Source organism: Paroedura picta, chromosome 10 (assembly GCF_049243985.1).
Source record: "Paroedura picta isolate Pp20150507F chromosome 10, Ppicta_v3.0, whole genome shotgun sequence".
In the NCBI taxonomy this organism is placed as follows: Eukaryota; Metazoa; Chordata; class Lepidosauria; order Squamata; family Gekkonidae; genus Paroedura; species Paroedura picta.
This window is the reverse complement of record NC_135378.1, coordinates 61,055,562-61,083,454: the sequence shown is the minus strand read 5'-3', so window position 1 is coordinate 61,083,454 and position 27,893 is coordinate 61,055,562. Positions and strand designations below refer to the sequence as shown.

The window sequence follows — 27,893 nt, the reverse complement described above, 5'->3', positions numbered from 1 at the left end:
CTCTGTTGGTTATTTTTGCATAATATGTCATGGATAATGACTGGACTGACTGGTAAAACTTCCTCTGTACTGTACTACATGGTGCAGCAGCATTGCACCATGTAATAGACAATTTCAGTGTTAGTGATGTAGAACTAGATGGTTCTGCTGGTGACCACAATGAGGCAATATGGTATAGTATGTAGATTGTTGAACTAGAAAAGCTAGATGAATGGGCTTGGGCCAATCACACACACTAGCCTAAACTATCTCGCATGTTGTAAGGATAAAATGGAGAACAGGATAATGATGGATTGGAAGCCTCTTTTGTGTCCTCATTTGGGAGAAAGTTGGAGTATAAACGTAGTAAATAACTAAGTGCAAGTATGTCACGTGGAAATGCTGATGGCACAGACCACTCAAGATGCCATCACTCCACCAATAGCTGTTGCAAAGAACAAAGTTTTGAATAAATCTTGACCTACATTTGTTTTTTGCTGTTTGCAATATTTTTTTTTTAGATATTTGGGATTTGGCCCTTTGTGAAAGAGAATGAGAACTAAATCTGCTGGCACCAGATCCTTCTTTGTTGTTCAAGGAGCAAATATGGGTGATGATGTTGTAGTTCAAATTCTAAACTTCCCGAAATGAGCAATATCTAACATATGTGTCCCTACAGATATACATATATATATTGGCTGGGTCACAGTACTAACAGTTTTTCACCACTCTCCAGCATAATGCAATTATATAGAACTTACTTTTAAGGAATTTATTGGGAAACTGAGGGTTCCCTGCTAAGAGTATGTAATTTGGAAGGTGTGCATAAAAATGTCCTTTGGGGATTGGACTGGCTTCAGTGAATACCATGAAATCTGTGTTGCAAGAATAACACCGAAAGGGTCGGAACAGTTTAACCACAAAGTGTAATAGAAATCAGATGCTTTTCAGTATTCTCAGTGTTTTATTTCTTCATTCTCCTTCCAGTAGATCATGCCAGGAATTTGTAAAAAGTATATCTAATAATTGATAGTGGAGATGTACTTACAATACCATAAAAGATTGGACAGTGTTTCCAAACTCCTTGGTATGCTTAACTCATATATTAATCACATATCAAATTGACTAGAGCACTGAATCAAATAAGGCTTCATCTCAAATGGCTCGTACAAGTTTTTTCATTAATTACTGTATGTGACATAGATGTGAAGGTGGTTCCCCACATCCATGGACATTGAGGCACATCTCTAAATATTATATAAGCAAAAATATCCATGTCTTTATGCTTTACTTTCAGCATAGCAAAAAGTTAAAATCCCGAGCCTGAAAAACTAGGCAAGAACAGGGCATTGAAGACTGTTGAACATGCCTCCCAGCAAAATTTTGCCTGCTTCTACAGGCTTGCTAGAACTAATGTGTGATCTTACCAGGAACAATTGGCATGTTTTCATGAGTTGCACCTTACAGAATAAATTGGCTACAGGGGCCTAGATCAGTGTTCCTCAACCATCCTAATGCCGCGACTGTTCATATAGTTCCCCTATTTACACATGTACAATAATGTCAGAAAATACTTATACATTCCATAGCTTTTCCTAACCATGGCACAACATCTTTATCAACCCTAACCTTCCCCCTAAACCTACAAACTCCCCAACAGGACCCATATTTAAGCTAACCCTAACCCTAGCCTGAGAATTCACGCTAATATAAATCCCTATATTTTTAAATGTACAATAATATGAAAAAATACTAATACATTACATAGCCTTTCCTAACCATGACACAACATCTTTCCCAACCCTAACGCTCCCACTAAATCTACAAATTCCCCATCCGGATGCATACAAAATCTAACCCTAACCTGAGAATTTAAACTAATATAAATTCCCTTAATTTTTAAAAGTACAATAATGTCAAAAATAGTTTTACATTCCATAGCCTTTCCTAACCATAACACAACGCTGTCCTCAATCCAAACCCTCCCACTAAACCTACAACTCCCCAACAGGACCCATATCTAAACTTACCATAACCTGAGAATTTAGGCTTATATAAATTCCCTTATTATTACATGTACAATAATGTCAAAAAGAGTTATACATTCCATAGCCTTTCCTCAGCATGTCACAAAATCTTTCCCAATGCTAACGCTCCTATTTAACCTACCAACTCCCCATCCACACCCATATGTAAGTGATCCCTAATACAGTTAGCCGTCTGCCTTTCAAACAACTATTCTACTTTGAATACGATTACCCTTTTCCAGATTAATTTACATGAATTTACATTATAGCACATTGAATAACAAAATTTAAAAATAATATAATTGTTTTTTAAGCTGAATTTGTCTTGTTAGATACATATTTGTGTGCCTGAATTCAGCTTTTGTACTCTGAAGAATTATGACTGTTTGTTCCAACTATAATTCTAAATCCTATTCATTGATTACTTACATTGTTCCATTGAAATAATACTGAAATTCAGCATAATTTGTACTATTCATGGCAGTGTCTGGAAAATGTTCAAAATTGATAATCTGAACAAAGAAAGCAGTCAACGTTGACAATGTTATTGTATTACACAATTTATTACATTAGACAATCACAGTATTTTAATGAAAAAGTAGATACAAATGCAAGTTATTGTATTACAGTGGTCACTGTAAAGTGGTCCAGCAAAGCAGGCAAATCACACCACTGGACTCCTTAGGTACAAGAAGGTGGGTAGTCAATGATTTGAAATCAACCACTCACCTGTATTAAAGTTTTGTTGTAGTCCGCCTTTTAACGTTTTTATTCAACTTTCTGTGCAGTCCTGTGGGCATGCTTAGAATGTTGCCATGTCCTGAAAAATGCGTACTAAGGTCATTAACATTGCAGAAAATTCCATTGTTTAATAGAGTATTCCCTCTTGCATTAAAAATCATAGACTATATAACAAAACAAAATACTACAACTGAGGGAATGACATGGCTTTTCTACAGTATTTATTAACATGACTCAAACTGTGTAGTTTCTGGCAGCCTAGGAAGGAACGCTGTACTTTTTCCTCCTTGCCATCCTCATTAAATTTGACAGATCTGAGTAGTTTGCATTTTTAAACAAGCATGTTTTGATTAACTTTTTTTTTTAGCTTCAGAAGTCTTGCTCATCAGAAGTGAGCTGGCAAAGTAATTTCTGTAATGTGAACAGAAGGTCACTGACACAATTTGATTCATTCAGAATTTATGATGGTGTAACATACAATACCTCAACACTGATATAATGTAAACTTTTTTTTTTTTTTTGCATTTGCTGATTGCATCTGGAGGTGCAACATTCACTTAATGTCCCTGCGATGTCGTTGAACCACTAAAATGCTGAGCACAGTGCTTTGCAAGGCAAATTTCAACTGGTTCCAGATATAGCTTGTAGTTAAAATCTGAATTATTATATCCATTCAGACATGTCATTAAGAGAACACACATGGTGGTATGGCCTCCCTGCCTTCTATAACCTTTGTTATTCTTCTGGAACATCTATACCAGTGCAATACTTTACTCTTGAGCAAGGATCCTCAGTGTGGGGCCCTTGGGCATTGTGATGTCCACAACTACTTTAACTGAGGCCCACCAAGCACTAGTTCCTCCAAGCTTTCTGTGCTCTCAGTGACTGGACTATGCATCTAACTAAGGATTCTCCTGTCCTTGACAGACAAATAGCTGGGCTTTGAATAACACAGCTTCATGTGTTCAGTTTGGTTGCCATGCAATTCTTTTGAAAAGGGAGAATGGGGGTGTTGCTTTTGGGACCAGTTTCTGCAGCTACTATTTTGGGGTGGTACTCATAATTCCCTCTCAAAATTCCAAAGATGCCCACAATCTCAAAAAGTTTGGGGATCACTGCTCTGGATCATCTGTATTAATGAGAACAGGTTGTACCTCATTAGTAGAGTCATGCTTTGCATGCAGAAACACTAAAGTTCAGTTTTCTGGCATCTCCAGTTTTAAAAAAAGAATCATATCACAAGTGATATGATGGACTACTACCTGGAGAACTGCAGCCAATCATAGTAGATGATACTGATCTTGATAGATCCATGGTCTAATCAGTAAACCACTCTGTGGGATCGGTAGTAATAATGCACTAAGATTAATGTGGGAGGAGAAAGGGGTGGGGCATGTCCGGGATAAAAACTCAAAGGGATGCGGCGCGCCTGCTCTTTTTGCCGCCCCGAAGCCGGGCCCTTGGGGGGGAGGTGGTGGGGCTGGCGTGGCGGGAGGGACCCACCAGGAGCCAGCAAGGCCGCCGGGGCCAGCAGTGCCCAGGCTAGCACCCATTGTATTACAAAATACAATGGGCTTTTTCCTCTAGTTTAATATAAGACAACAAAAATGCAGCATCTAATGTGAACGTGGACACTGGTTCTAGAGCTTGCAACAAACCCAGATCCCACATTTGCTGCCACATCCATTCCAATAACACAATCACTGGACCTAACAACATTACCTACAATATCAAAGATATTAGATGGCATATGGGGGATGAACGCTGTGGAATCATTGGTCATGGGATAAGAATAGGAAAATTATCGCCTGTAACTGACTCCCTAGATATGACTCAGGATACCTTTTAGTTCCAAATGTTGAAAGCTTTATCAACAGGATACTGTGCAGCATAATATCAGAAGCCTCTGAGAGATCTAGCAGAACTAGCAGGGTCACTTTGTCCTAGTCTAGTTCTCAATAGAGGCAATTAACCAGTGAAACCAAAGCAGTATCTGTTCAAAATCTGGCCTGAAGGCAGACTGAAATGGGTCCAGATAATCAGTCTCGTCTAAGATCCCTTGAAGCTGAGAACCACAAACCACTCTAGCACGTTGCCAAAGAATAGATTGGAGACTGGCCAGAAGTTTTCTAATGTAGTAGGGCTCAGAGGTGTTTTTTGCCCTATTCTTTTCAAAACTTGTTTAATCATTTCACAAGAGGTATAACTCTTGCTCTCAAAAGAAGCATTTACCATTCCTCTTACCCATCCAACCAGTCTCTCTCTGACAGTTTTTATCAGCCAAGAAAGTCAAGGATTGAGGACATAGGTGTTAGGTGTCACCAGTCCAAGGATCTAATCTACATCCTCAAGATACACAAGCTGAAATGTATCCATATAAATAAATTCTACCATGGTAGATGATGTATCAAAGCTACATCATCTACCATGCATCCACACTGGTATCTAACCTAGAGTAGATCTGAGCAATTTTGCAAAAGTAAGTAGCAAACTGATCACAATAGGCCAGCCTTCTCAACTTTTTTACTGTTGAGAAACCCCTGAAAATCCTTCAGGCTTCAAGAACCCCCAGAAATGGTGTGATCATGCAGAATATGGTTGGGAAACATAGCTGTGTAAATGCCCATCTGGGGCTCCTCCCCTTCCTAGGCTCATCATTCACCATTTTGGAAAGGGGTCAACATGACCATATATGGTTATGTCAACTGATAAAGGGTTTCTTTAACTCTAAGTAATGGGCTGGATCAAAATTAAATTGGCTATTTTCAGAATCCAACAGAATACCTTTGTGACCCACACTATTCTTAGGGTTTAGAAGTTCTTTCTAGGACTTGTTTTCAGGCAGTGACTAGATGCTTCTAAATGAAGCCAATATTAAGGGAAGATTTAACTTTTATTATCTACTAGGCTGAAAGCCCATTGTACCCAGCAATGCAACAGGTGCTAGTGGTGGGAGACCATGATGGCCGCACCGTCACCCTACCTGGCTGCAGTATTGGTGGTGTGGGCAACGTTTCCAGCAGGCGGCCGGACTGGCGGGTGGCTGGAGTGGTAGGCTGGGCAGGGTGCTGCGGGGCCACTCTTCTCAGCCTACCTGGCTGCAGCATTGGCAGTCAGGGCAATGTTCCTGGTAGCCAGGCAGGCAGGCAGCTGGAGCGGCAGGCTGGGCAGGACATCGTCTGACCATTCTCCTCCACGGCCAGGGAGCATGTGGCTGCGAGACTGAGAGTGCACCTCATGGCCAGCTTCTGGCGGCGGGTGCTCTAGGGGCCGGCCCAATCTGGGCATGCCCGGATTGGCCCATGCAGCCAGAAGCAGTTTCCAGACACCTAGACACCGCTCCTCCCATAGTGGATATGCCGAAATATTAGAGCCACTAATGGTTAAAGATTCCAATGTAACTCAACATTTAGGAGCAGAATAGGAATAAATATGCATCAGAAGTCTGTTTTGTGAGCCCCCCCCCCCCCCCCCGTTCACATTCTTGCTTGTTTTTTATTCTTGAATTTAAAGTTAATGCATTCTGCTCCAGGAGCACTTAGGATATGGTTCAGAAGATGTTATTTTCAAATTTGAAGGAATTCAAAAGGTTCTTAATTGCCACTGTGAATGTCACAGGTCAGAAAGTATGATGAGTTTAGTCTTCAGTCAAACAGCAGGTTTTTACCCTTAGTCTTTTGAAGATAGAAATGGCTTCATTCACACTTTGCATTCTTTCAGCTTGTCTGGTTGCACTAACAAGCCAAGGAAACCCCACTGTGAATCTATGTAGTAAGGGTGTTGGGACTGGTCAATACCAATCTTCTAATGAGATTTTAAAAGCTAAATTGCCCTGGTATTTTTCTCTCTTTCTCTCTCTATGAACAACAATATGTGTCTATTTCTAGTAAGTAAATTCACTTAAGAGTAAACAATATGTTTAGTTCAGGAAGTAGTTTGAAATGGTACCATTTCCAAATAATTTTGGTTGTGTATTAAATTCCTTCTGTACTAATCAGTCATTTTATGTATAACCAAATAATGGACAATCAGAGGCTGTTCTATTCAACTTAACAATTTTGTTTAGTTATGATTAGCTATATTGTAGTCTTTATTGTAGCCTCTTGTGGCGCAGAATGGTAAGGCAGCAGACACACAGTCTGAAAGCTCTGCCCATGAGGCTGGGAGTTCAATCCCAGCAGCCGGCTCAAGGTTGACTCAGCCTTCCATCCTTCTGAGGTCGGTAAAATGAGTACCCAGCTTGCTGGGGGGTAAATGGTTATGACTGGGGAAGGCACTGGAAAACCACCCCGTATTGAGTCTGCCATGAAAATGCTAGAGGGCGTCACCCCAAGGGTCAGACATGACCCAATGCTTGCACAGGAGATACCTTTACTTTTTTAGCCTTTATTAAAACAAATGTATTCAAATCATAATTGATTTCTTGATGGGATTGATATCATAACTATGAAATTTAATATTCTTAATAAAAACAGAGTAAATGCAATTTTGTTTTCGTTTTAGTAAAATATTCCAAACTATCTCGTATAGGCTTTAGTGATATCATCACAGTGACATTATTTGAGGTAATTACTGGGTAATTCATATTCATTTCCCTACCCCTCTTTTCCCCCTCTTGATATTACTGATAAATGCATTCATTCTCTGAACAAAAAAAAATTGAAGACACTATTTATGGTTAGATTATCCAATAAATTTTTATTTTTGTCATTACTAAATAGAGGATTCAGGTGATACTATGTCATCACACAGATTGTAATTTTTGTAATCTACCTGTACTAGTATACATTAAGTGTGAGAAGCATTGCTTGCCCCTGACTATCTGGAAAATGGGTACAGATACTTTTCTGTGACTCATAAATGAAATCAGGAATGGCATCCTGAATATGGAATTTAATTCCAGTGGGTTGGATCCAAGTCTTCTGTGTAGAGTGAGAGCCAAATTACATGTTGCAGCAGCCATGGGTCCAACCCATGACTGGTCATGCCATTGTAGAGATGAATTTGGCTATTTAAAAATGCTGTCAGGCCCATGGTACAGTTGGGATCAGGTGATCTTGTTTAACCCACATACCTGTCAACTTCCCCAAAGAGCCTCCCATGGCTATTTGAGTACTTGAAAGTCATGGAGAGGAACAAGCACTGTGGGCTTGTTTAGATCCTTGCAGCATTATTAAATGGCCAAATTCATCTCTGTATTGGGGCCAATAGCCAGGGGGCAAACGGCTATGAATCAGTTTTGCCGAGATAATGTCATATTGTGATATGTTATGTATTTTCCATTCCCTTTTGAAACACATTTTAGGGACTGAGTCGGTTTCAGCCTTGACGTCTGCTTTTGCTGTGTTGTGTGTGCAACATTCTAATATGGCTCACAAACAAATGGAATGCTAAACGGTAGTGGAAACCAAATACATCATGCAGCTCAGACAATTAATTTCTCATCATTTTCATTACAATCTTTGCTTTCTTTCATAGGTTGACACTGATGAAATTTGTTACTGCTCTATCTGCAAAAATCATTAGTAGCTATTCTGTTTCACTGCTAGGATGTCATTTTTTTTTAACATATTAAGTTTGCTCTGGAACCGAATGGTATATAAACAAGAGAGCTAAGCAGTTTTACTGTTATGCCGTGGTCTCCAGAGGGGTTAAGTAATGCTAAAGACTTGATATTTTGATGGGAATATAAAGAAAGTCCAATGAATTCCCTCAAATGCTAAGCATATCTTTTTATAATTTTAATTGCTTTACTATAGAGAATTTAGTGAACTGCAGCCATATACCTTTTTGACTTTTATCCATTTTATATGTTGCAAAATTACAGACGTTATGCCTATGCTTTCTGTAGATTAAGGATATTCTATTTATTTCAGTACCTTCCTTAATGAACTTCTGTTTCCGTTTTTGGCTGACAGTGTTTTGGTTACTTTTTTAAAAACTCTTATAATGTATAAAAGGGAGAATCTGTGCAATAATCCTTGATGTGAGAGAAAAAGGGGTGTTACGTCCCTGTGACCATTAACTGAATGCTGGAGGCCATGGCTTTATTGGCATGTGTGGCAGTTTAGAACCTAAAGGTTGTGCTGCAGAAAAAGTTGGAATTTAAAAATACAAATATTCGTTATAATTAGGTGCAACACATTCAAAATTGTAATAAGTATTGGTATTTATATTCAAAGTTGTTTTGCAGCTCAACCTTTAGGCTCCTAACTTGCCTTGTCAGGCTGGGGTTTTGTTTCATTTTTTGAAACTGGGTGTGTCTCAGGCGACCTATAGTACTGCATCCTGTTGCCAGCAGGGGAAGAGTCTAGAGTCCATTGGTCCCATTCTCTCCAAGCACATACAGGGCTCTCCAGCCAGGTGTTTCTTCAGTGTTTTGGGTCTACAGCGCAAGGAAGTAGTTGACAGCCCCTTTTCTACTTCATGGGTCACACGTTCCCCTCACTATTCTATCAACCTTTCCCCCTCAGAGCCTTTCACTGCTGCCTTGAAAACCTGTTTTAAACCATTCTAGTCTGGCTGCCTTGTTGCTCCACCTATCCCCACCTAGCTGCTGCTAATGGCTGTTGTCTCAGCTCAACTCCAAAGTTATTATACGTTAACTGTTCTACCTGGGGCTTGTCTTGCTTTCCCTGAGTAGGCTTCTCAGAGCTGCATGTACAACTTTTTGTGTCTGGCCATACCTCATGGCTTTCCTCACAAAGTGCCTTTCCTGGCACCTCATTAGCAGATTAATTTTCTTGCCATTCGTATGGCAGTATGTTGTGGAAGATGGAGTGCAGGAAGTTAGGGTTGCCAGCGAGCCACTGGGGTAGGCTCCCAACTAACATTTTCCACCACTACCCTGAACAGCAGCAAGAAAAAAATATATATATAGTAGTCATCAACAGCTTGCCATCACTTCTGAGAAAACCTGGATGTCACATCTCTCTAGGAATCGGTCAGAACTCGATTAAACCATATGGGAAAGCCATAGTTAGTTAAAACTGTGGTAAAACCACAGAAGTTTGGGCAAATCCTAGAGAGGAATCCCTTCTGCATTCCCTGGAAATCATGTCAATTCTCTCTAGCAGTCACCAAAAGCTCTTTGGATTTGCCATAGAATTTCAGCCAATTTTTAGAGAGGTATGACATGACTTCCAAGTTTCCCTGGAAGTGGCATCACACTATAACCTATCACCCATCCATGTCACCCACCTTCCATTAAGTGTTCTCTTGCTGGTTGCCAGGCTTGGCAGCCTAAACAATATTTTTCTGAACAAGTAATGGTGGTAAAGGAAAATTTCTTCATCCCTTCCCTTTTCCTTAGCAGACGCTCTTAATTCCTTGCGCCCCCCCCCCCGAGTCAAAATCCTTTCTATGTTTCTTTTTGGAACCTGAAGGTTCCTGTAAAATTACTGATCTTTCCCTGAATTTTATTTTCTTATTGTTTATCTTGACTTCTGTTAATGATAAAATATATAATAAATACAGTTATGAGACAATTAAAGTTTCCAGCTCTGGGGTGACAAATTCCTGAAGATTTGAGAATCGAGCCTGGGAAGGGTGAGGGTTGGGTGTGGGACCTCATCAGGGTATACTGCCAGAGACCACCCACCAAAACAGCCATTTTTTTCCAAAAGAAATATTCCCTATAGTCTGGAGACTGGTTGTAATTGTGGAAGCTGGCAATCCTACAACATAACTGTAATACACACATACAATGTGGAAACAAAGAATCCATCTACGCTTATAGAATTTTATGTGGACTGAACCATAATACAATAAATGTCGATAGACCAGATTGAACTGTACATATAAGAGGATAACAGTTAAAGCAGCTCTGGATCTTTATCTGTTCTTATTCCACACAGCTCAGACTACACATTTATTAATACAATGCCATGCACCAGAGGTGTTAAATTAGATACTTGTTAGTATTTTTAGTATTTCTTAAGGCATTTTATTTATAAAGTTAAAATTTGAGACTTGTATCATCCCTGACACCTACAAGATTTTGGGGATATAATCTTTTGAGAGTCAAAGGTAGGAATGTGCCATTTGATCCATCTGAAAAGTGCCTGAATCACCCTTGATGCAGGCACAAATCAGCCAAATCCATTCTGACTCACCATTTCCCAATAAGTTTAAATGGCCATATCAACCTTGCTTGAATTACCAAATTGCAATTTGGCACAATTTGATGATTCAAGCAAGTGGCCATTTAAACTTTAAAGGGATAGATAAAGGGGGAAAGTTCCTATGTTTGTCTTTTCTGGGCTTGGTTGGGGGAGGTTTAAGGCAGAAGCACCAAACTTGCAATATCTGTTATCAACATAGGAAATAATGGAGGTCATATGGGGCATCCTCTTTGGTTGCCCCTAAAATTGGACCCCCTAGTACAATATATTTGCAGCTTGGGAGTTCTTTTGCAGAGAGGTTTTTGGAGCCATGCTGCAAGTTTGGTGCTCTACCTCAAACCCCCATCCCCCAGGGATACACCTTTCCATTGAATTCAATCCTCATCTAGCTTGATGAGATGTATTCCTTTAGGATCTCAGTCTACTGGACACTGTTAATGTACATGTAGTATGAAATTACACCTGTATTCTTAATTGCTCATTTATTAATTTATTATTAGTGAAATTTGTGCTATGGAATTTCAGGCTCATTTTCCCTGCAAGAATGGTAACATGCATACCTCTCAAATCCATATATTATTAAACATTGATACAGTTCATTAAGTTAAACAAAATTGTAAACTATATGATTCCCAAACGTATAAGATTCCAGTATTTTACTCTTAAAGTATCCTAGGAAAAGGTGCTTGCTAAGCGTTTGTATCAGTTTGGCAGATGGCTAAAACAGATTTTAATGACTAAAAGTAATGCTAGCTGAAGGAAGCTTAATATGGGCTTAAAAGAAAATCACCAGACTTTACTAAAGGGAATGACACACCGTCTGAAAGACTGAGTTTTGAGATCCAGGTTATTCGGGTACAAAACTTAAAATACCAAGCACAAGAAGCCTCCTTACCATTTCAATTCTGTACTCATCTAGGAGAAAAGTGGCCTATACATATAATATCATATGCCACTTTTGTAGGAGTATCCCATGTAGTGATAATATGGCTCACTGTGAGCCAATCTCCCTAAGTACCACCACACACTAAATCAGGCTTTGTACACACACTACTGCAAAAAAAAAAACATATTAAATGTGTACTGCCATGTGTTCAGAATATATTATGATATGTGACAAAATCTGTGCATAACAAAAATTGAGTATGCTATTGGACTCAATTTTTGTGTTGTACTACTTCAGACCAACATGGCTACCCACTTGAATCAAAAACTGTGCAGGCTATTACACAAGACAGAGTAGTTAATGAATGATGGTTAAAACAGACAATCAAAACAGGAGGCACTAATTTGGTGTGTCTAAGACTCCTTAGCAGCCAAGATCAGATGCGACTGGGCTAACCTTAGGGTTACCATGTCCACCCTGGCCACTTGCGGGAGATGCCAGAGCCAGGTTAGGAAACTCCTGGAGATTTGGGGACAGAGTTTATTTATACCCCAGTTTTCTCTCCAGTAGGTACCCAAATGGACTAGCATCATTCTCCTTGTGCTCCATTTTACTCTCACAAGAGCCCTGTGAAGTAGGGTAGACTGAAAGAGTATGGCTGACCCAAAGTCATCCAGCAACTTTCTATGGCAGAGTGAGGGTTTGAATGTGCGCTTCCAAGGTCCTAGTCTGGTACCCTAACTACTGCATTAATCTGGTACACTGGACTGTCAGGTGAGAAAAATTAGTCCCTATTGCTTTTTGGTAGCAACCACAGATCATGATTAAACCACGGATCAGCTCTTCCCGTTCTCTTCCCCCACTACTTATAAAGATGTATTAAAATCCAACACATTTTTGAAGGGTCTATGTATTATTATTGAGGGATAGAGATTATGTTTAATATTTTTTTTATTCTAATAATAGATTAAAACATTTCTTGTATTGGCTCCAGTGGGCTTACTGCTAGGGTTAGATAATGCCATCCGCATGTGCAGATGTATGTCATGAAACACATACACCATAGCTTTCCAAAGCTTTCCAGTGTTCACACATTTTTGAACTGTTCTTGCTTCCATTCCTCAAAGTGCTGCTGACAGCAATAGTTCTGTTGACTTCACTGGTGTTCTTGATGGCAAAAAAGCATTTTGACAATCAGGCTGTCAGTTACAGGAGAAGCAGCACTTCTCCTAAGAGGTCAGTAAATGACTTAAACAATTGCTGAGACTGTATTAATTTCCAGAAAGCTAAAAAGGGGCAGTGTAATTTTCTTTGATTCTTGGGGAGGGGGTGAGCATATTCAGTCCCAGCTTTTCAAATAATGTGGTCTACTAACAAAAGCTCAACTCCTTTATTGTTTCACTGCACACTCAGGGGTTTTCAAAAGCTTTTTGGTGTCAAGAGCAGAGTTGTTCCATTCTTGTCCACACTATGGGGTGTTCTTGGCATTTTTGGCTGACTGCCCAATTTGTCATTCATACTGTTTCCTCCCCTCCCCCACTCTTTGATAAGGAATACCCTTGTATGAAGAACACATGCCTATGACTGCTAGGTGATACTTAGTGATTAATAGAAATAATCATCTTAATATGAGAAACAAAAGCAGTGCCTTCCCCATTCATAAGCCATAGGCTGTCTGGAACTGAGAGACTGTCTGAATAGATTTATGTTTCACTGTTCCCCCCTACATGCCCTAGAGGGGCTTAACCCAAACACTACAATAAATCTTTGCACAAACTAGTTTGACAGAATATTTAGACTTATAAATGGGTTTGTTTCAATCAGGGAAGCAAGGCTGGGAAACACAAAAGTGTATCTTTGTTTAAAAATTCAAGGCAGGAAATATACACTGGAATCAAGGCGTTTAGGGCAGTCCCTGGAACTGGGGTTAATTTCATTAGGCAGGGCATCTGTAAGTGTATGGATGGATAGCATGTTAAGATTCAGGGCTACGAATAATGTATTCTCGGTGACTGTGTTTACTCAGTTCTTTCTGTACAATTACAAAATGATAACATTAATCAGGCACATAGATATCTTCATCCACTAATAAGTTGCTTTCCTGAGCCATAGCAATGAATGAGTGCATTTTCGAATGAGTACATTTTGATTGTGGTACCTGATGAAGTCTTGTGGATGCAGTGAAACATTTACTCCAAATCCTAGGCTATATAGCTCCCTCTGTGAAGGAAGGTGCTCTATTGCTTTTTTAAAAAACTGAATTAAAAGACATCTAGTTTCATAGCAAAGATAAACAAGATCACTACTACAGTGACAAGAGAATAGTTAATGATCCGATTTATCGCATATAGGAATTTAACTAAGTTTGTTGGGTTCATGGGAGATGTAGTTGTGGATTGATTAAATTGTCTGCTTGAGAATAGCTATAAATGCAAAAAAAAATCAATGTGTGCCTTCAAGAAAGCCTAGTACTGACATATATCCTTGTCCTAGTTCTTTTCTTGATTAGATTTACAAAATCATTATAATGCTAATAACAGTGTAGACAAAAAGTGTTCTACCTTTATCAATGTGACAGTATGGGTTCATTTATGATACTTTACATTCTGTTTGTTTAAGCATCAATTTGCCTGCAATTTCTCTTTTCACTCTTTTACTAAAGCAAATTGTTACAAACCACAGTAGGAACAATTGTCCCCTATGTCAGTATTGTTGCTGGCCAGCACCTCCTTCAGAGGAAAATAAAACTTCATTTCTATATTGAATAAAGATAAGAACATATTCAGAAGAACATATGCAAGCATTCATCTCTGGGTTGTTTTCAGATCTACTAAAAGAGTTAGTACTCCCAGCTTTCCTTGTACATTGCCTTTCTAAGGCTCTGCCTAGTGTTGGCTCCTCCCTCTAATAGGGTTGCCAGGTCCTTCCTGGAAATTGCTCACATTTCCAGGTGGCAGAGGGTTACCATTTGGAGGCTTGTGCCTGAGAGTACCCACCCCCTGCCACCCCCTAGATATATTTGCATTCTCTTGCCACAAGCTTTTGGAGGTTCCTGAATTGGGACAGGCCAGTGACAGGCCTGTTTGTGGCCTGTGTAAACATCATCTGGAAGTGGGCATTAGCCAGATGAGTACTATCCTGGGCTGAATTCCCTGTGCAGAAAAGGTGAATGTGGCAGTGGCTATCATCTAAGACAGAGCTTGATGTGGGAGCTCCCTTCCAGGTGGAAACAGCCAAGAAAATGGTCCCTCCATGCCAATCGATTTTATTATCTCAATTTGCCCACCTCTTGTGAAGCAAAGTATCTCCATGAAGATGCCATCCAGTCTCTTGTATCCCCCAAGTCTCTGTGCCCCTTATAGATGTCAGATTCTAGCCAAGGTGTGAGCTGGCCATTTCATCTGCTTTGTCTAGGAGGGCCCACTGTAATTACTAAGCTTTGGTGGTTGGTACTTGCTGAAACTGTTGGCAAAGCAGGCAATGCTTAGGAGCAATTGAACTGCCCTTTCCTGCCAGTCTCCTGCTAACCAATAATAGCTTTTAAAAGCAAGTGTGGAGGGCTTTGCAAAGCCCAAATCTCAAAATAAAATCCACTTATCCACAGGAAGAAACAATGGATAGTTTGCATTCTCAGGCTCGGTAAGTGTCCCTGTTAACTGATTGCTCATTCCACCCTCCTTCCCTCAGCTGACTCTGACATTGTTCTAATTCACTTCAAATTTTACAGAGGTCTCCAAAGCAATATTACTGGCAAATTAAGAATAAGCTCTTCAAGAGCCAATTGGCTTGTAAAGAGTGTTGCTGTTTTACAAAAGTCATTTGTTTTGATCTGCGGAGTTCAACTCATGACAAGCGGTAAAACAACTTGCAGTGTCTGAGCTGCTAGATCTAAAGAAATCTCTACACAAACTTGGTTCCTTTGCAAGTGAATTGTGACAAAGTTTGCTATAATTCCAGACTAAGGTCTTAGACAGTTCTTGTCTCACTTAGAACATACTGCTAGAATAAAAGATGAATGAGATCTGCTGCTGAGCTTTCAAGCAGAAAAGTCCTTTAGATTTTAGGCTATTAAAGACATATGACATGAATGAAAGGACATTTTAAAAATAAAATAACGTAGTTTAATTTTTCCATGGTTCAAGCAATCCATTCCACCAACTTGGGTAGAGCTCACTAACAACGACACTACCACAGAAGCAATTCTACATACCCTTTGTAAAAAATTCTTGTTCAACTGGAATATGTAGATATGTGTATAAATATCTATATTTGACCATTCTTTTCAATCCTTGCAGCCTAAAAAACACAATTTAAAACACTGTAATTTTAAACATAAAAGATAAAGCTCCAAATAACTAATTAAGGCTTCCTGTGGTCTACAATGCCTGGGAAATAAAATGGCCCTGCAATAGCCACTGAACATTTCTAGAGTTGTTGCCCCCCAGCCCCCCAAAAAATCTGGTCCATAGGGTGAGAACTACAGTAGAAAACTCATGGGTCTGGTTAATGCTAGGCTGACTACCTTAAATATGTGAACACCTAGTAGGTGGAAGTCTGAGGGCCATTGGAGGCCCTTTAGATACTACTTGTCATTACCCCAGAAAGAGGTTTTCTAGGGGTACCTTTTTTGGGGGACTATAACTTGGTTCCTAAATACCCAATCCTCACCACACTTGGAATTCAGGTAGAGGAGGTCAGACAGAGATCACCTGCAAGTATCTCTAGCAATGGTATCCATTTTACATACTTTAAACCCTCTGGACCTCCTAAACCTGTATCTGTCAAAGTGACCGAGGATCAGGAAAGTATAGAATGGATCCTATACAAGCTAGAGACACTTTCCCCTGATGCTCTTCTACATGCCCCCCCCCACATGTAAACATTTTGATTGAGCAGTCTGTCTAGGAATGTATCCACTCACAAATGGGCATGAACCTCCACAATGTCAAACCATGTAGAAAGTTGTGTTTCTGCCTATCCCTAGCTCTGTGTGTATCTCATGAGTTTTGCCATTTATCCTCACAACATAGCACATTATGTAGGTTATTGCTATCTGAAAAGAAAATGATACTTTAAAATGAAGTTGCTTGCATGTATAGAAACAAAGTATAACAATACAGAGTGAAATCTGGCATTGTAGGCAGAACATTGACTTGTGGTTGAAACCTTAGCTGTTCATGATCTATATGTTATTAATAAGTAAACTGCAGAGCTTTGCAGCTGCTGTACCTTGAAACTGGATCTGGTGAAATTTAATAGGTCTGGTAGCTTGCTGTAGCTGTGTTCACTTAAGAGTTCAAACTTGATTGTCAGCAATAGTGTATCACAGTGCTTCGTCTTTGATAATGTACTTTGTTGTTGTTTGTTGAAATTAATAGTCATAATTTTTCAATGCTTATTATTTTTCTTAAGATCTCAGACACTTTAGTTTTCTTAAATTGAAAGTCCAAATTTATTTAATTCTAGATTCTTAGTTTGGGACACTGTATTAGCAATGCCTATGCTGATTCTGTGATCCAAAGGTTTATATTAAAAAATGTCCAAATGTATATTTGACATATGAAAGGCAAATCCAAGGAGGTCATTATGTATATCTAATGTAATTCATTCATGTTCAGTTCTTTGATATATTTGCTCCCAAATAATGGGCCTTTCAAGATGATTATTTCAGCACCATGCTGATATCTTGAAAATTCCTTGACAAAGCTGACTCATGAAAACTGTTTTGCGTCTGGGTTGTTGGATAGGTGGGTGGGCTGGAGGTGAACTGGTGTCATTAGCAATCAATGGGGAGGGCTGTGGCTAAGCTACTAGCCTATATAGACATGCAAAATTGCCTTCTACTGAACCAGACTCTTGATCAGTCTAGCTCAGTGCTTTCTATTCTTCATGCAAAGCATGTAAACCACTGAGTGAGGGGTTTTTGTTCCTACAGAGTTGTTTGTAGTGGGGTACAGTTGTATAAACTTCTTGGCTAATTCGGCATGGGTGGAAAAGGCCGGGGCAGCATCAGTAAGGGACAGGAGCTAATTCCTGCTTTTACATGATGTTGCCGCTAGGCCCTGGCAATATGGATTGGGCCCCAGAAGCCCCATGCTAAGAGAACGCAGATTGTTTTGTGTCCCCTTTTGGCACTGCAGAGGCCAAGAAGGCCTGTCCTGCAGCAGGCCTGTCTAAACAGGAAGAGCTGGGCTTCCAGGCCTGGCTTCTCTATGCCCTACAGAGGCCTGCAGAAGAAAAAATTGCCCTGGACAGCTTTGTGGAACTTCATGGCAGGAAGGTGGGATTGCATGGAATGCAGTCTCACCTTCCAGCAAACCTCCTGCTCCCCTGTGTGGCGGAGCCTTTCTGCCACCACTGTGTTTTCTGGGGATACATATTTCAGTGCCAGAGAAGATCAAATGCTGAAATGTGTCCCCTGTGGGGACACAGCAAGCTGCAGAGCATGCAGTTCCGCAGCAACACACCAGTGCCAGCCTGAAATGGCGCTGCTGGTGTGGAATCGGGCCTTGAAAACCTGTTGCCACCAGAGTGAGGAGGCACAATCAGAAGTGATGGTGTTTTCTACTAGCAATAATATGTCAAACCTGTTCTTAATATGTAAATAAGTACATATGTAAGTGGCAAAATAGGCTGGTGTCAGATGAGACAGGGATGCTTCTTGTTGTTACCCCCAGTATCCTCTATACTCTTCAGGTTTATAAAGCTAAAGTTATATGCAGATTACATCTTGGATCAACGTGGAAACCATGATAGGAATACAGTGTGATGAAATAATGAACAGGCTGGTCCCCATGAGGCTCTGTCAAAACCCTTCATCAAGGGCTTTTCTTGCTCTAAACCCAGACCACATGGAATGACTAGTGCTTGTGGGACCATTCCACACAAAGAATGCTACAAAATAATACAGGCCTTGGCGGTAAATTAGGTTCTAAATCAGCAACATAACTTCAGCTCATATCTCATTTGCATTTCACTCAAAATATAACACCTGCAATTGTCTGAAAAGGTTACACATTTTGCATTTAAAAGAACCTTTTCTCAACCTGACATTTTAACTTCATTTTCATCCAAAAACTCTCTGCCCACCACTCATATTCTAGGATTGGGCTACATAGGAACTATTGCATTTCCCTTGATCTCACTCGCTATTTTCCTTTCTTTCTTCCTCACTCCAAACATCTTTCACGGACCAGTTCTCCCACATGATCTACCAAAGGGCTCTTGTTTTTCTCTCTCTCAGCCCTGTTTTCTCAAAGCTCTGTTCCACACAACTCCCTCTTTCTATCCACCATCAACACATTCCCCTCTATTCTCCATTTTGTCCCAAATGACACCCTAAGCAATATGTTGCTTCTGAGCCTCCTTCATAAAATTTCCAAGTTGGCATTCCTTCTGCTCTTTTTCTTTCACCCTCCCTCCATTTCAAGTTTAACCCTTGTATAGTCTTCATGGCAACCCTTTCTTTCCTGTATGCTCCCTCTCCTGTTCCCTGAATTCAGGGACACCATACATATAATTGTAAGTGGGTTCTACTTGGACAAATATGGGTGGACATATCTAGCTTAAGCATTCTTCAACTGATTTCCATTTTATTACTTTATGTTAGTTTGATTTTGTCATATCACGTTTTTGAAGTCTGCCTTCCCTTATTTTTCTGTCTGTTTTTTAAATTCATTTTTAAATGGGCTTTTATGCATTCTCATTTTCCTCACTTTTGTGTTCCTTTTACTTTGCTGATGTTTTTCCCATTCCACGCATGTTTTGCTTTTTCTAGTGATCAATTTGATATTACATCGCCTCATGTCTGGTATATCTCCCAGTAGATTTAAACTGCTGTAATATCAAACTGACCACTAGAAGGAGCAAAACATGCATGGAACAGACCTTTCTCCCTCAAAGCAGCAGCCAGCACCCAAACATGGAAAATGGGAACGTAAAAGAGCCTGATTATTTTATTCAGTAAAATATTTTCACTCTTTTTATTTTTCTCTCCACACATCAATTGCTCAGAGATTACTCTAAACACACACCTGGGTATACGGATTTAGGCCTCCATGTACAGAGGCCACAAATGTGTATCCTCTCAGCTCAATGGGTATTATACATTTGGTACATACTTTGAGATCTATAGGTACTTTGAAGTAAGGGTGCATAGTAGACATGCACACACACAAAAATCCTACCATTTTGGATTCAGTCCAATCCAAAACACACAAATACCCCTTCACCTTTTCAGATTCGGCAAAATCAGTTCAGCTGAATCTGAAAAGTTTCAGAGCTTCATGATCAGCTGACTCGCTGGTCATTCCCTTTTAACTGCAGACAGTGCACCATTCAGCTGTTGATGACAGGCGCCCCCACTGGCTCTATTTAAATGCTTCCCCAGTTGGGAAGGGATTTAAAGGGAGTGGGCAGGGTGCCTGTCCTCAACACCTGATTGGTGTATGATCCCCCTCCCACATTCTCAGGTGCTGCCTGAAAAATTATTTGGATGGCTGATTTGTGACTGGACCATCTGAATGCAGGGAATGGATGAGTGGAAAAAATACATAAATCAGCATTGATTCAGGTTGTTTTTGACTCATTCTAGCCAAACCACTGATGCCTAGTGTATAGCTAAGAGTGAGCACAAAATATGAAATGAGAGTGTTATTCAACACCAGTACAACTAATTTATAAAATAGTTCATAGAAGCATAGAAGCATAGAGTTGGAAGGGGCCTTTCAGGCCATCCAGCCCAACCCCCTGCTCTACGCAGGATCAGCCCTAAGCATCCTAAAGCATCCAAGAAAAGTGTGTATCCAGCCTTTGCTTGAAGACTGCCAGTGACAGGACACTGTTTTTAACTTCCACCTGAGAAGTTTCTGGCTGAGAAGAATGTTTCCACAAAGGTTGAAATAGTTCTTATGTAACAACTTTCATGCAGGATGTTCATTGGTTGCTGTGATGCAGATCTTTCACCACTCAGCAGTTCACTCAGTATTTCGCTTTGATTTCACAAAAGATGATGGGGGGGGGGGTTAGGAAACATTACAGACACAATGACATAGTCACCGGGGCTACAGTGAGGAGGATAAATTTACTGTCATTGCCTCCAGCTTCTTCTTACATCCATAATGCTTTGGAAAATGCTCCAGAGGCAGAAGAGGGAGAGATCAGAGAAAGATATTGAGATGGTTAAGATATATGAGATATGAATCTGTGAGCACCTCTTTCACCGGGAGAAGGGTCCAATCTAATATTTGCTAGTGATCTGTTAAAAACGTTGTTAAACTATTTATATAACTGTTTTAGATTTGGTAGTGTTCCATCAGAGAAAAGATAGGACATATGAAATCTAAAGGTTCTGTGTATTTTGCTATTAACCTTATTCTTATTAATTTCTCATCTTATTCGTTCCTATTAAGACATGATTTTCCTTCGGAAGTATGGAAATGATATGCAGATTTTTGCTTTATAAAGCTCAAGCTTCGGCTTTAGGGGTAACATATGGGAAAGTGGGATTTGGAAGGAGAGAAACCTCAACAAGATAAATGCTGTAGAGTTCAACCTCCAAAGCAGTAATTTTCTTGAGGGAAACTGATCTCTCTCATCTGGGTATTTAATTCCAGCAAATGTCAGGTTTCTACAGAGGAACCCTAGTCGGGTTTTTTTCTTGGAAGAATAGAACACATACACATTTCTTGAAGTATATAATTTTTGAAGATATTAGTACTGCTTTTTTATATTTGTAAGCATTTTAAAGCTTTCTTAAAAAATCAGCTGGAAAAGACTGATGGGGAAAATGCAGGAGTACCACTGCTGCTCCTCAACCTACTTCTGCTCATCAACCTACTTAGCTTCCTTGATTTTTAAGTTCTGTTTCTTTTTTAATCTTATTAAACAGTCTGTTCTGTGTTTGTTGAAAAGAGACTGTACCATTATCTCCTTGGTGGTCTTCTTGTTTTGGTGATAACTTATTAGACTTTGCCCTATGGGAATCTCTTGCTTTGAGCGCTGATATAAACCAGCTGTTGTCTTTTGGTTTTTTATTAGGCAGTTATTAGTATGTGTCCACCTAACAACTGAAACCTTAGTTAACCTATTCTTGTGAGATCTAAACAACCTTGTTTACACAGAAACATGAGTAAACAGCTCTGGCAAATCTTTCAGATTAAACTGATAATGTTTGTTAAGTATACAAACGACTTCAGAAAAATTAAATGTGCTTGAGTTTTGATGTGAGTCAACCAGGTAGAAAAGAACATCACAATGATATAATGTAATGTTTTTTTAAAAAAATAAAATCACAAAATCTTTCCTCTAAAATGGCAATTGGAACCCATTTTTGTGCTAAAATGATTTTTTTGCATGCCAATATGTAAACATTTCAGGAAGAATTTTACACCACCTCATCTTTCTGTCAGGCAGCATTTCATGGTTGAATGAGCGTGTGGCCTAGGTCTTGGCAGCTATCCTCCGGGGGCCAACTTTGGAGGATTACAATGACAGTCAATCAATGGACCATGTCCAATGTAAACTAGTTGAGGTCCATTTAAAATCAGTTACTATCAACAAGTCAAATTATTTAGGTTAGAGGCTTTTCTTGGAGGATTTTGCAACAATGAGGATTTATTAACACCCCCAGGAATTTTGCTCATGCTTGTCATTCTTGTTTGGGAAAGTCTCTGAGCATTAGTTTATGCACTGTTTACCTGTCTTAATGTGAAGTTAGGTCACTTGTAGCATTCTTGTTTAATCAGTGTGTCATGCCATCGTTTCCCTTATGCCCATAGGTGGAAATAACTCTTCAAGATGTGAATGACAACCCGCCAGTATTTCCAACAGATATGCTTGATTTGACTGTAGAAGAAAACGTTGGGGATGGATCTAAAATAATGCAGCTGACAGCCATGGATGCTGATGAGGTAGGAGATCATGCTTATTTGAAAGTGCACTACACTGAAGACAAAAGGGATTTGACTCAAGAAGGTGCTTCATTTTCTACTACAGGGGTAAAGCTATGCAATTTTACATAAAATTTGGTGTAAGTAATATAATGGGAATAGGGAAAATTCAGAAGCAGCTTTCCTTCACTGCACTCCTTTAACCACAGTGGTTATAATTTTTATGTATACTCCGCCCTCATGACCCTTGCAGACCCAAGAGGAGGGTGTGCTCCAGAGGGCAATGATAAATCTCTTGCAAAACTTTTCAATTAACATGAATGTTTATATGTCCTGAAGCTTTTAATTATCTTTGAGAAACGGTTAGATGAATCAGAACATATCAGAAAGTTATCCAGGTGAGAGGTTAAAAAGTATTGTTAGAATTACTCTAGGCATTTAAATAAAATCCTAGCATATTCTTGCTAAACTGATGTTTAGGGTTCCTGCTTTCACACTTCCCTGTTTCTGAGCTCCACTCATTTTAGTGGTTATCAGTGGACTCTTTTGGGTTAACAAGATTTTAAAACTTACACTGTCCAATCCATGAAATTTTCTGGATTTTTTTTTCTGTTTCTATTTTTAGATTTTCTTAATTTGGTGAGATGTTATACTAACACACTGTCTCTATCCTTTCCCTTGTTTGTGTATGGAGCATGACTGAAAGTTTCTTAACAAAATTTGAGTCCAATGACAACTTTAAGACCAACAACGTTTTATTCAAGGCGAGAGCTTTCGTGTGCATACAAATTTCTTCAGACAATGGTACAAGAATCATAATAGTACAGATATAAGGAGAGAATAAATTAGTAATAATTTATTTAAATTACATTTTCAAAACTGGCAACTGGACAAATCAGGGCTGTTTTGGTGTGGAAGGCCAGTCTATGAGCACAAAAAACTCCAGTTTGCCCAGGAATTTACATCACAGCAAAATGATGTTTGTTTGACTGACTCCCAAACAAAGAAACAAACACTGTGCATGAGAGGAAAAGGAAAGACATGCACAAGCATGGCACATAATTTGCTTTTGTGTGCAGAGGTTGTCGGTGCTGTCTGAATGTAGTAATTCTATTGCATGTTCATAGTAAGACTGAAATCAGTGGAATCTGAAGCTACAAACAACTAGTTGTGTCTGTAGTGATTTATGTTTTCAAGAAAGAGGATCCAAACAGTTCAAGCTTAAAAAAAAAAAATTCTCTACATGTGTAAATCCAAACACTTTCATGTGGCAGATATGATGACAACACCTAACTAGCAGCCACTTTTGGGATCAACATGACTGACAGTGTCATGATTTTTTTAAAATGTATCTATTTTATAGTTACATTTATAGTCCTGGGGCGGCTTACATTACATAATAATGTGATGCAATGTAGAACATATCATAAATAAAACTTTATAAAATCTATTCTAGTATGTTCTACCATTCTACTGCCAGCTTACAATTATTTATTAGTGTCTATATAGATTACCTAATGGGTCTCCCAGTCGAGGGAGGGACCATGGGAGATGGCGTCCCAGCAGGAGAGGCCCATATGACATTGAGTTTCATGTGAGCTGGCCTCAACCATAAGCCCAGCAGAAGAGCTCCATCTTACAGGCCCTGTGGAACTGTGCTAGTTCCATCAGGGCCCCGATGTTTTCTGGGAGCTTATTCTACCAGGCAGGGACCAGATCCAGCCACACTTCTTTGGGGCTGGGGATCACAAGTTGGTTAGCTATACCTAATAAGAGCATTCTCCAGAGGGTGTATATAGATACTCAGGTCCCAGATCGTGAATGGCCTTGCCATAACAGAATGAATGCAATCATTGGTTACATTGGTTACATTGGACTCATAGCATGGCGTGAACTCAAGACGTAATGTGTTCAAATGGCATTTCTAGCTATTTCAGAGTTTAATGACTTTTTTAATATTTTGATTTTCCTTTTTCATTTATGTCATATATTATGCATTTATATTATAGCCAGACAAATATTCAGTGGGCTTGATTTTATAGCAATATTAAGACAGTATCTGAAGTGCAGTATCTGAAGTGCATTGTATCTGAAGTGCATGGTAAAGTATCTGAAGTGCATGGTAAAGAATGTACTATCTCCTACTCATGTAAAAAATTTTAAAGCATCCATTTGATCATGTTTACAAGCAAGTTCTACACATTGCACGGACATTCATGTTGTGCCAAAGTTTATTCAGCAAGACCGGGGATCTGGAAGATAGTGTTGTAGGAGCATAATGGTACCACATGTCCCATTCACTTCTTTCCCTGATCTGTAGATTAATTGCCCTTTTTAAAAATGTAATCCCAAATCTGCCAAATTATGTATCTGCACCAAGTTCCTTGGAAGAAAGGTGAAATAAGAAACACAATATAATTAAGCCAGCTTGGTATAATGGTTAGGAGCATGGATTTCTAAACTGGTGAGCTGGGTTTGATTCCCCACTCTCCCACATGCAGCAAGCTGGGTGACCTTGGGCTCGCCAGAGCACTGATAAAGCTGTTCTGACTGAGCAGTAATAAAAGGGCTGTCCCAACCCTACCTACCTCACAGGATGTATGTTATGGGAAGAGGAAAGGGAAGGTTATTGAAGCCACTTTAAGACTCTGGTAAAGAAAAGTGGCAAATAAGAACCAACTCTTTATCTTCTTATAAAATAAAATCTTGCCTTAATTCTGTTAACAACATTCCAAAATTTCTTTCATGTCACACCAGAACTCATCATAATTTTATTTATTTTATTTGTTAGATTGTTTTGGTTCCCTCTTTAAGTTTGTTCAGAAAAGGCTACCTTGTCTCCACCTCTTAATACCCCTCCCCTCAAATCCTAACAACAGACTTGTGATGTATGTTACAGTGAAGGAGAATAAATGGTTTTGGTGAGCTTCACGGCTGAATGGAGATTTGAATCTTAGAAAATCCTAATACTACACTGTAACTTAATTTCCCCCCTCTTTTAAAATGCAAATAAAAAAAATATTGATCCTTTACAAATGCTTGCTTTTTTGTTTTTTTTTAATTTTAAAATTGCTTTAGGTATGTTGCTACCCTTTGGGAATAAGCTGAATGACTTCATGTTGATATTCATGAGACATATATCATTTGGGCTTTTATTTGTCACTGTTCAGGGTGCAAATGCACTGGTCACTTATACTATCATCAGTGGGGCAGATGACAGCTTCCGTATTGATCCTGAATCGGGAGAGTTAATAGCCACCAAGCGTTTGGACCGAGAACGCCGTTCCAAATATTCTCTACTGGTTCGTGCTGATGATGGCTTGCAGTCTTCAGATATGAGAATAAACATTACCATTAGTGATGTTAATGATCATATGCCCACATTCTCCAAACCTTGGTATTCTTTTGACATACCGGAGGATACTACTCCAGGTAAACAGGAATTAACATGCTCCTTTGTTTTTCCTCCAACACTTGATTTAATGTGTGTTTAATATGTGTAATCATTTATAGTATTTTCAGTGCATTTTTAAAAATCTGAATACTTTAAAAAAAATTGGATTTCATCCTGCTTAAGGAAATGATCATTCCAAATAGTGACCCTTCTTAACAAGACTGTCCTGATGCCATATCTAACTGATCTTCTAAATTCTGAACAAAGAAGAACTTACAGTCTTCTGCGTTATAATGCTCCCCCTTCCACTTTTCTGGAAGGGAAGTTCAAGGGGCTACTGATAGAAGCACGCAAGTGTGTCTGTGACGAAGGTCAAATAGAGACAGCTGAACATGTCCTATTTGAATGCAGACTCTATCGTCACCTCCGTACAAATTCACTGGCCTCATTTGCAGAATGCCCCAGAGGTCTGAGGAAACAGCGTCTTAAGCTACTATTGTCAGACACAAATAAAGACCTAACAAGAACTATTGCAAAATTTGCTTGGGTAGCTATAAAAATAAGGCAGAGCTGGACCAACCCTATTCCCTAATACTTTTACACTGGATCCATATGCAATTGCTCTTATTTTTTTAGTTTTTATCCATTCATAATTGATTTTATATCTGTAATCTTATGTTTTCTACTGGTTGGTCTATGACCATAAATAAAAATTGATTGATTCAGAACATTGATAGATAATGATCCTTCTATAGGTTTAACTGTTTGATCCTAACCAGGTTTACTTGGAAACAAGGCCCTTTAATGTCAGTACCATTTACTTCCCATTGATCTGTACCTGAAATTAGGCAGTATCCCTATTTGTGTGTTCCATGACTGCTTCCATGACTGCTTTTTCTGCAGGTGGTAGCAGCAGACCTGCCCTTCTTCCTGCCTCTCTGCTTGCAGAAACTGCATTTCCTGTGAGAGGGCAGGCAGTAGGGAATGCTGCATGCCTCTACCCACCTAACTGCTTGAACAATGATGCCTGCTGAAAGTAGCAGAAGCTGCTGGCACCCAGAGGGATGCAAGAAGGAAATGGATGATCCTAATAAGATTAACAAGAGGGAAAAGAAATGTGTCCAATAGCTTAATAAAAAAAATAGAAATATAAGAGTCTGTTATCTCTTTAATATAATTTCCACCAGGACTCAGCCAAAGGGAGTCTGGCACCCAGAGGGAGGCATTTGAGCGAGCAGTGGCTGATTGTTGCACAATGAGGATTTTCAATGGAGGGCACTGGTGTCATTGGTGGTGTCACAGTGCCTCCCACCCTAAAAATGGCACTAAAATGTCAATATATTGCTAGAGTTCTGCAGCAATAGTCAGCAGATTTTCTGTTTTCCCAGCTTCCATTTTTAAAAAAATCTCTAGCCTCTTCTCTCATGTAGATATGTTCCCCTCCCCTTATCCTTCTGTGAGGGGTGGGTTTAAGATTTGCTTTTAAAATGGAAGCTGGGAATTCAGAAAACCTGCTAATCTCTACCCATACATCAATATTTTAGCATCTTTTAAAAAAAGAAACCAATGGTCTTCAAGGGGAAGGAGAGTAAATGGTTTGGCCAACATGTTCCAGTCATCGAAAAGCTGTCTGGAGGAAGGTGGGAGTGAAAGGGACAAAGGATGGACAAGGAAATGGCACCTCAAAATCAGCTTCCAGAAAAAAGACTCCTGATTACCGTAGTCACTGGAGATTGATTCTGCAGATTTTTAGAAATGTTGCTTCAGCAGCAGGTACTACCCCAGTTTAAGGATGTGTGACTGAAGGTAACGTGCAATAGCCTTTGTATGGCTGGATCTGCTCCCTCTAGCAGT

General features: G+C 39.5%; 1 protein-coding gene across 1 annotated transcript in view; it reads left to right on the top strand.

The window, feature by feature from the left end:
- Window positions 1-27,893, top strand: part of FAT4 (FAT atypical cadherin 4) — a 135,881-nt gene that overhangs the window by 46,463 nt on the left and 61,525 nt on the right. The window contains exons 2-3 of the mRNA XM_077300348.1: window positions 22,535-22,666; window positions 25,816-26,077. Of these exons, the coding sequence (XP_077156463.1) occupies window positions 22,535-22,666; window positions 25,816-26,077 (394 nt within the window). The remainder of the gene's footprint in view (window positions 1-22,534; window positions 22,667-25,815; window positions 26,078-27,893) is intronic.